The sequence below is a fragment of the Microcaecilia unicolor genome, chromosome 4, assembly GCF_901765095.1.
Source record: "Microcaecilia unicolor chromosome 4, aMicUni1.1, whole genome shotgun sequence".
NCBI classification, from domain to species: Eukaryota; Metazoa; Chordata; class Amphibia; order Gymnophiona; family Siphonopidae; genus Microcaecilia; species Microcaecilia unicolor.
Genome location: NC_044034.1, coordinates 33,286,154 through 33,295,209, shown reverse-complemented (window position 1 = coordinate 33,295,209; position 9,056 = coordinate 33,286,154). Strand labels below are relative to the sequence as shown.

Below are 9,056 nucleotides of genomic sequence, written 5' to 3'. Positions count from 1 at the left end.
GATGTGCATTTACAGTGGGATCCTTTTACAAAAGTGCGCCTTTTTATTTGGGCTGAAAATGGACCTGCGACAAAATGAAAATTGGCGCGCGTCCATTTTGGGCCTGAGACCTTACCACCACCCACTGACTTAGCGGTAAGGTGTCACGCATTAACTGGGCAGTAATCATCGGCACGTGTACAATGCCAATTATAGCCGAGTATGCGCTGCACGCTGGAAAATGTTCCAGCGCGTGTAGCGGATGTACGTAAAAAATGAAATGACCACCCAGGCCACACAGTAGCCGAGCGGTAGTTCAAAATTGACATGTGTAGGATGCACATACGCGCCTACGGGGCTCAGTAAAAGGGCCTCTGTATGAGGAGTTTACGCATTGTCTGTATTTTCTTGAAATATTTGGTTATGCTTTGTAATTAGAAAAGCATGTGTTTTAAAAATCTGCCTAGAACTGATGGTGATTGGTGAAATAAAAGTGCTTTTAAATAAATAAATAATGTGATTCATTAGTTGTAACTTACCTCGGAAACTGGCATAAAATAAATAATTATACTATCATAGCAACCACCGTCTTTGATCTTTATTATACTAAAATCCTTTGCAGATCACGTGGAGGGGCATAATCGAAAGGGACGCCCACGTTTTGCTGAGGACGTCCTCGCAAAACGTCCCGGTGGAGGGGCAGGGAAACCCAAATTATCGAAACAAGATGGGCGGCCATCTTTCGTTTCGATAATACGGTTGGGGACGTCCAAATCTCAACATTTAGGTCGACCTTACAGATGGTCGTCCCCGATTTTCAGCGATAATGGAAACTGAGGAAGCCCATCTCAGAAACGATCAAATCCAAGCTATTTGGACGTGGGAGGAGCCAGCACATGCCAGGACACCAACTGGGCACCCTAGGGGGCACTGCAGTGAACTTCAGAAAAAGCTCCCAGGTGCATAGCTCCCTTACCTTGTGTGCTGAGCCCCCCAAAATCCACTCCCCACAACTTTACACCACTACCATAGCCCTTAGGGATGAAGGGGGGCACCTACATGTGGGTACAGTGGGTTTGTGGTGGGTTTTGGAGGGCTCCCATTTACCACCACAAGTGTAACAGGTAGGGAGGGATGGGCCTATGTCCGCCTGCCTGAAGTGCACTGCAGTACCCACTAAAACTGCTCCAGGGACCTGCATACTGCTGTCATGGAGCTGGGTATGATATTTGAGGCTGGCATAGAGGCTGGAAAAAATATTTTAAAATTTTAATTTTTAGGGTGGGAGGGGGTTAGTGACCACTGGGGGAGTAAGGGGAAGTGATCCCCGATTCCCTCCAGTGGTCATCTGGTCAGTTTGGACACCTTTTTGAGGCTTGATCACAAGAAAAAATGGACCAAGTAAAGTCGCCCAAGTGCTCATCAGGGACGCCCTTCTTTTCTCCATTATCAGTCGAGGATGCCCATGTATTAGGCATGCCCCAGTCTCACCTTCGCTATGCTTCTGACACACACCCGTGAACTTTGGTCTTCCTTGCGACGGAAAGCAGTTGAGGACGCCCAAAATCGGCTTTTTATTATGCCGATTTGAGTGACCCTGTGAGAAGGATGCCCATCTCCCGATTTGTGTCAAAAGATGGGTGCTCTTCTCTTTCAAAAATAAGTCTGAAAATGAACCAATTTCTGTCAGCCAGGTCTATTTTTTTTTTTAGAAAATTCAGCATTCTTACATAAATATGTCCTCTAAATTTGACAGTCATTTACCAAAATAGTGCAGGTAGTTATCAGATAATATTTTTTTGTTAAAATAAAATTGATTAACGAATTTTATAAAGTAAAATGCTATAAGGTTTCTTTTTTTTTTCTCCCTGTTATAAATGTTCACATATGACTGATTACATTTTCCTTGGAAAGCCATCCTTCCATTTATTGTTGGGCGGGAATCTGCGTTTAGGAAAAAGCTAAGCCCAAATTCTCACAAAGCCCTGAATGTTTAATGCAATTATGCAGCCTGCTAATCTCCAGGGCTTGTCAATAATATGCAAATACTACTATTTAATACAACTGAAATGCAAATTTCAGTTCTGCGTGTAGGGTCTTTGTTTTAAGGGTCTATAGTTTTTTTTTAAAGATGCAATATATGTGTTCCACCAAACCGTATCTGAACCTCTTAAGAAATCTAATTGAATGAATTCAGCCTCGTATAATAGGATCTAGGTAAGGCTTATAGCATTTCCTCCCTGGATATTCCTGCACTCCCAATTGAATTTCACTTTGTCTTATTAACCCTTTCATTCTTTCTTTTCCCTCCAGCTCCTTCCACTGTACGAGGAGAGACTTGTCGACCTGAACATGTGTACCTTGGAGGAAAGGAGAAACAAGGGTGACATGATACAGACGTTCAAATATTTCAAAGGTATTAATCCGCAAACAAACCTTTTCCGGAGACGGGAAGGCGGTAGAACTAGAGGACGTGAATTGAGGTTGAAGGGGTTCAGGCTCAGGAGTAATGTCAGGAAGGAGGGAGGGGGGACCTTGGGAGGGAGGGAGGGAGGGAGGACCCTGGAACTCAGAGGGATGGAGAGGGGACCCTGGAACTCGGAGGGAGGGGGAGAGAAAGGAGAGAGAGTGAGGGGAGGGAGGGGGCCTGGAACTCGAAGGGAGGGAAGGAAGGGGTCTGGGACTGGGAGGGAGGTGGAGGGGAGATGAGGGAGGGGGGACAGGAAAGGGGGAGAGGGAGGGAGACAGGGAGGGGGAGGGGAGAGGGAGGGGGATGAGGGGAAAGGGGGAGAGGGAGGGGGGATGAGGGGGAGGGGGGAATGCACCACCTGTAAAAAAAAAAAAAATTCAGCACCCCCAATCATTTTGAAAACTGGGCTCCTATGCAAGGTATGGCATGGTATACGCCCAGTCCGCACCTAATGACATTTACACTAAGTATTACTTGGCGTAACTTCCCACAACTTAATTTATTTGTGTGGATGGGCACTTGGCATTTTCTATAAACCATGCTCAAATTTAGACGTGAATCTAGCCCAGTATCTGTAAAAGTACATGCACTGTTATATAGCAGCCATTTTCCACCTGTATAACATCCTTTACATGCAGAAAGTGTCTCCTAAGTAGTTAAGGTTTAAAAAAAAAAACATAGAAAGAAATAATGAACAAAAATCGTAATCAAACCACTAAATACAATTACAGGATACAGGCAGTGGTGTGCTGGAGCCGGCTTGCACCGGCTCTGCAGAGCCGGTTGTTAATTTTTGAAGAATTTTGCGAGCCGGTTGTTCAGCTGTCAGCAGGGATGAAGTTTTTTTCCCCCCCACAAATTACAGCGGGAGGCTGGAGGCACGCATGCCCAAACACACCAGCTGTCACCTGATATTGGTGCATGCGTGGTGTGTGGCAGCCCTGCCTTCTTGTGCTGCACTGGCAAGAGATTTGTGTGCTCGTCACTCGTGGGCTGGTTCACCTCAGCAGCACTCAGCTGGTCGTGGAACAAGCAGTCTGGTAAGAATTATTTTAAGCAGACTTGTTGCTGGGCCCGTTTGTTGAGGGAGGACAAGTCACTGTCAAGTGGTTCGGGAGCACTGTCCCCACCCCCCCCCCCAAAAAAACACTTCCACCGTCCGTGTTCCGATGCTCTCTCCCCTGCAGCCCTTCCCGCTGCCCCATGCATTTTAAGTTTTTGTCCCTTCGGTTTCTCTCTTCCCTCTCGCATCCGCTCCCTCCCTCCCTCAACCTCTCCGCCCTGCCTGTCGTCGTCGTCCTACCGTACCTGTAGCTGCGGACGGTGGTTAGAACAGGATGCCAGCGTCGAGGTCCTTCTGCTGCCACATCCCGCCTACTCTGATTCAACTTGCTGTTTCCGCGTAGGCAGGACGCGGCAGTCAAAGGACACTGTCGGGAGTTAGCACCAAGGAGGTTTGAAACTGTGATGAGCCTGCTGCGCTGCCTATCTACTCCACGGTAAGGAAGCCAATTTGGTAAATCTCTGTTTTCACAGCCCCACACAGCTGTCATCTCCTCAAACCAAAGCAAGCAAACCTATGAGCTGCTGCATCCACGTTCTCGTTCTTTATTGCCCATCTTCTGTACCAACTCTAAAGCTGTTTCAATTGGATAGGTAGTGCCTTAAAAAGTAGAGGTCAAAAGTTTTTTTTTCTTATTGGACAGCTTTTTAATTTATTTGAAAGCTTCCCATATAGTCTAGATATAAATTTCATGAAATAACAATTGAATATCACTAACACATTAAAAAAAAATTATTATAGCTGGTAGAAACAGCAATTTTAAACTCTGTATTTTGTGCTCATTTTTATACACTATAAAAATAAATACATACACTGTATACAATACAAATGGCCAAATTTCAGTCAAATTTCCTGTTTCCTGATGGGTTCGTCATAACTGTTGTTGTTGTAATCTACCAGGGGAAGCCTGCCTGGTGTTATAAAGTTGATGGAATATATTGAAATTAAATGTAAGTAGAATTAAACTCTCCTTTCATTGGGGCACACATGAAATCAGATCTTCATCTGTTTTGTTGAAGTTTACCTTTTAGATACACAAACATGTTCTGTTTTGAACATGTTTCAGGGGCAAGTGGTTTTATTAGTCAAAATAAATATTTTGTTTCATGCAGATTTCTTTTGTTTGAGTGGAGGAGTGGCCTAGTGGTTAGGGTGGTGGACTCTGGTCCTGAGGAGCTGAGTTTGATTCCCTCTTCAGGCACAGGCAGCTCCTTGAGACTCTGGGCAAGTCACTTAACCCTCCATTGCCCCATATAAGCCACATTGAGCCTGCCATGAGTGGGAAAGCGCGGGGTACAAATGTAACAAGAACAGGGAACACATAACCATAAAAAGTCCCACTATTCCCTCCCCCACCCCAAACACATACGCTCCAGATTCCCTTCAAAAGTCCACTGACAAAATAGTTTTGAGTCCTTTTTTAAATTCTGTAGGGACGTCTCCAACTGTGGAGGAGTGGCCTAGTGGTTAGTGTGGTGAACTTTGGTCCAGGGGAACTGAGTGCAAGTCCCACTTCAGGCACAGGCAGCTCCTTGTGACTCTGGCCAAGTCACTTAACCCTCCATTGCCCCATGTAAACCGCATTGAGCCTGCCATGAGTGGGAAAGCGCAGGGTACAAATGTAACAAAAATAAAATAGATACTATTGGAGATTCTACATGGAATGTTGCTATTCCACTAGCAACATTCCATGTAGAAGGCTGCGCAGGCTTCTGTTTCTGTGAGTCTGACGTGCAGGACGTCAGACTCACAGAAGCAGAAGCCTGCGTGGCCACATTGGTGATCTGCAAGGGCCGACTTCTACATGGAATGTTGCTAGTGGAATAGCAACATTCCATGTAGAATCTCAAATAGTAGCAACAGTGGAGGAGTGGCCTAGTGGTTAGAGTGGTGGACTCTGGTCCTGAGGAGCTGAGTTTGATTCCCTCTTCAGGCACAGGCAGCTCCTTGAGACTCTGGGCAAGTCACTTAACCCTCCATTGCCACATGTAAGCCGCATTGAGCCTGCCATGAGTGGAAAAGCGCAGGGTACAAATGTAACAAAAATAAAATAGATACTATTGGAGATTCTACATGGAATGTTGCTACTATTGGAGATTCTACATGGAATGTTGCTATTCCACTAGCAACATTCCATGTAGAAGGCTGTGCAGGACGTCAGACTCACAGAAGCAGAAGCCTGCGCGGCCACATTGGTGTGACTCTGGGCAAGTCACTTAACCCTCCATTGCCCCATGTAAGCCGCATTGAGCCTGCCATGAGTGGGAAAGCACTGGGTACAAATGTAACAAAAATATATACATGGGCTATAAATGCCCCTAATGCAGCCCATATTGGTTTTCTTATATTTTGTTCTTGTGATAACTTATACTGTGCCAAAACTGAAAACTCCTATCTCTGTCCGGTCTGTAATAAAAGGAGCTCATTGTGAACACTATCTACCCTAAAAGGTTGTTTTGTGGCTGTATATGAAGAATTGTGATACTGTGATATGCCCCAGAGAGAGCCTGTTGTTAATACTTTACCAGCTAACTCTCTCCCTGGGAATAATAGCCAGCTCTACAATTTGTGTGTGTGTGTGTGTGTGTGGGGGGGGGGGGGGGGGGCTTTTGTTAAAAATTTACCAGCACACCACTGGATACAGGGGGGGGGGGGGGGGGGGGGGGAGAGATAATGAGAAGCACAATTCCCAGGTCCTGGTTATGTCCCTATTATCCTTAATTGGGGTCACATTTCTTGCCTACAGACTGGTTGCAACCTATTTTGCACTGGCTATGATGCTTTTTCTTCTCTTTTCCCCGGCATTATACAGAGTTTTGCTGCAATTATATTTTTTTTTTGGAGGGGGAGGGATGTTTTGATTTTTCTCAGTTAGTTTTTTTTGTGAACACCTGCATCTCTGATGCCTTGTGAGTTGCACAGTTCAGTAAGAAATACATTTCATTTTCTCCAAAGCTGCACCGTCGGCAAAGTCCGGCTTCTTGGGGATTTCTCCTTCGTGAAGATCGGTCTCTGTACTTGGGCAGGGTCTGTTTGTGATTTGGCTGGAGTGGAAAGGGTTAAAGCGAGAGCCTGCGCGCGGGCTGGGCTCCTCCTCTGTTCTGCTGGGAGTTGCAGCAGCGAGCCGAGCACAGTCCCTGTCCGCTCAATCAGAGCTGTGTGTCCGGACAGTCAGACGGAGGAGGGTTTGCAAACGTGCCCTGGAACATGCGATCCGGACGCTTCAAGCTCCAGCCGGCGGCCAACGAGCACGAATAACAGTCGCCCCGGTGGCTGCACAAGAAAGCGCTCTGCCGATGGCCGTGCAAACCACCATCATGAGCCCCCACTTCGCCCCCTTCTGCTTCCCCGGCTCCGCCGTGGTGGATTACAAAATGGAGAAGACTAGCTACGACGGGGCTTTGCTGGCCGAGGGGGGCGACTTCAAAGAAGCCACCCGAGATCTCCTGAGCTTCATCGACTTGGCCTCCAGCAACATCAAGCTGGCTCTGGACAAACCGGTGAAGTCCAAGAGGAAAGTGAACCACAGGAAGTACCTGCAGAAGCAGATTAAAAGGTGCACGGGCATGATCAGCCCCCCCGGGGAGGGCAACCAAGAGGCCCCCAAGCGGCAGGTCTCCTCGCCCACCCGCAGCAGCAGCAGCCTGGGCAGCGTCCTCCACTGCAGACCACCTCCGCGAAGGGAGGGGACCCACTCCAGCCTCCAGACCAAGAGCCTGGCCGCCCTCTTCGACAACGCCAGGGAGGTCGGGGGAGACAAAAGCAGGAAGGTGCCGCTCAGGAACCGCAACTTGCCCCCGTCCTTCTTCACCGAGCCTGCCCAGCCCTCCTGCCGGCTCAGCTCCGCCTCGGGAGTGACCCTGAAGGAGCTGGAGAAGGGTGACCCGGAGGCGGTGGAGTTCTTCGAGCTGCTGGGACCTGACTACAGCAACATGATCTCGGAGCAGGAGGTCTTCCCGGTGAGAATCCATCAGGACCTGGGGGGCTCCGACAATGCACTCTATGAAGCTCAGCACCTCCTGGGGGGGCTGAACTTTCCAGACCCCTGGAGCCCTTGCGGTTTAGGGAAAAAGCCACCGGTGGCGTCATCCTGCAGCAGCAGCCTTACAGGGAACGAGCACCCCCGAGGAGTCCTGCTCCAGGCTGCCCCCTACAGTACCGGCTCGGACTCTGCAGTCAGCTCTCCGTCCGAGGACTCTTCCTCGCCTTTGGCCTCCTTTGCTCCTTTTTTCCCTGACTGCTCCGTCCCTCACATTCCCAACGATTTTAACGCAGGATATAACTGGGCTGCTTATCCTTCTCTTTAGGGCAGGGGCTGCTATTTTTAAATTTCTTTCTGGAAATGAACAACTTTTGCTCGCTAACGTGTTCCTTTATTTTATGATATTTTTGCAAGAATTTTAATCTTTTTTTTTTTTGAAGGGGAGGGGTTGGGACATGCTCGTGTCTTATGCTACCAGAAATGCGCGCAAGGATGGCGTTATTTCTGTACATCACTCGCTATTTAGTTTTGGTTTAAATGCCACTCGTGTAGTGTGGATGATCGTATTTGGCTTACCCTACGGGCTGCTTTATGTAAGCAGTGGAGGAGAAATTGTAATCAGAAGTTTTGAAAGTAGATGAGCGATTGTTAAAAAAAAATAAATAAAATGCCTAGAGTCAGATTTATATATGTTACAAAGATACGGCAGCATCTTTTGCCGCAGACGTAGGCAGGAGCAAATATTTTTAAGCATTTGTATCAAATCTGGGGACTGGAAAATATCATTTTTCAAAAAGTGAAATATCGCATCGTGTTCTGTAAGGATGATAAACTGAGCGCTCACAGTCTGAACAAAAGTACTCCGAGCCTGCGGATTATTTAAGCAAGTGAGAATCCGATGCATGCAGACTCGTTTGCTGCAAGTTCAAGTGAATTGACTTTAATTCATTTTCATGTTAATTTGCTGGTTTTTTTTTTTTTAACGTTGGGGAATTAGCTGCAGAACCTTAGCTTCATCTATAGGCTGCGGGTTCTTTGCTTATTATCATTTAAGGCAGTCTTCCCTTGCTTCTCACCCCAGGCCTTCAGCCAGTGGGACAATGTAAGGGGTCCTTTTATTAATGTGTGCTGAAAAATGGCCTGCGGTAGTGTAGGCACGTGTTTTAGGCGCGCGCAGAATCATTTTTCAGCGCACCTGCAACAAATGCCGTTTTAAATTTTTTGCCGAAAATGGATGTTTGACAAAATGAAAATTGCCATGCGTCCATTTTGGGGCTGAGACCTTACCGCCAGCCATTGACCTAGCGGTAAAGACTCACGTGGGTAACCGGGTGGTAATGACTTACGCGTGCCAAACGCCACTTGGTGCGCGTCTGATACGCGCACCTGAAAATAAAAATTATTTTTCAGCCGTGCGTATCAGACGTGCACAAAAAATGAAATTACTGCAAGAGCCACGCGGTAGCTCCATTTTGGTGCGCATTGGGAGCGCATAAAGGGCCCCTAAGAACTTTTTTTTTTAATTATTGGATAAGGATATAGAATACTGGACTCATCACCTT

At 47.2% G+C, this 9,056-nt stretch overlaps 1 protein-coding gene across 1 annotated transcript; it reads left to right on the top strand.

Moving 5' to 3' along the window:
* The first annotated feature begins 6,690 nt into the window (after positions 1-6,690).
* FAM181B (family with sequence similarity 181 member B) lies at positions 6,691-8,627 on the top strand. The gene has a single exon (XM_030199344.1). It carries the CDS (start codon positions 6,809-6,811, stop codon positions 7,817-7,819), a length of 1,011 nt encoding a protein of 336 aa, XP_030055204.1. The 5' UTR covers positions 6,691-6,808; the 3' UTR covers positions 7,820-8,627.
* The last annotated feature ends 429 nt before the right edge of the window (positions 8,628-9,056 follow it).

Coding starts and splice junctions, on each gene's coding strand:
- FAM181B (XM_030199344.1), top strand. CDS start 6,809: ATGGCCGTGCAAACCACCATCATGAGCCCCCACTTCGCCCCCTTCTGC.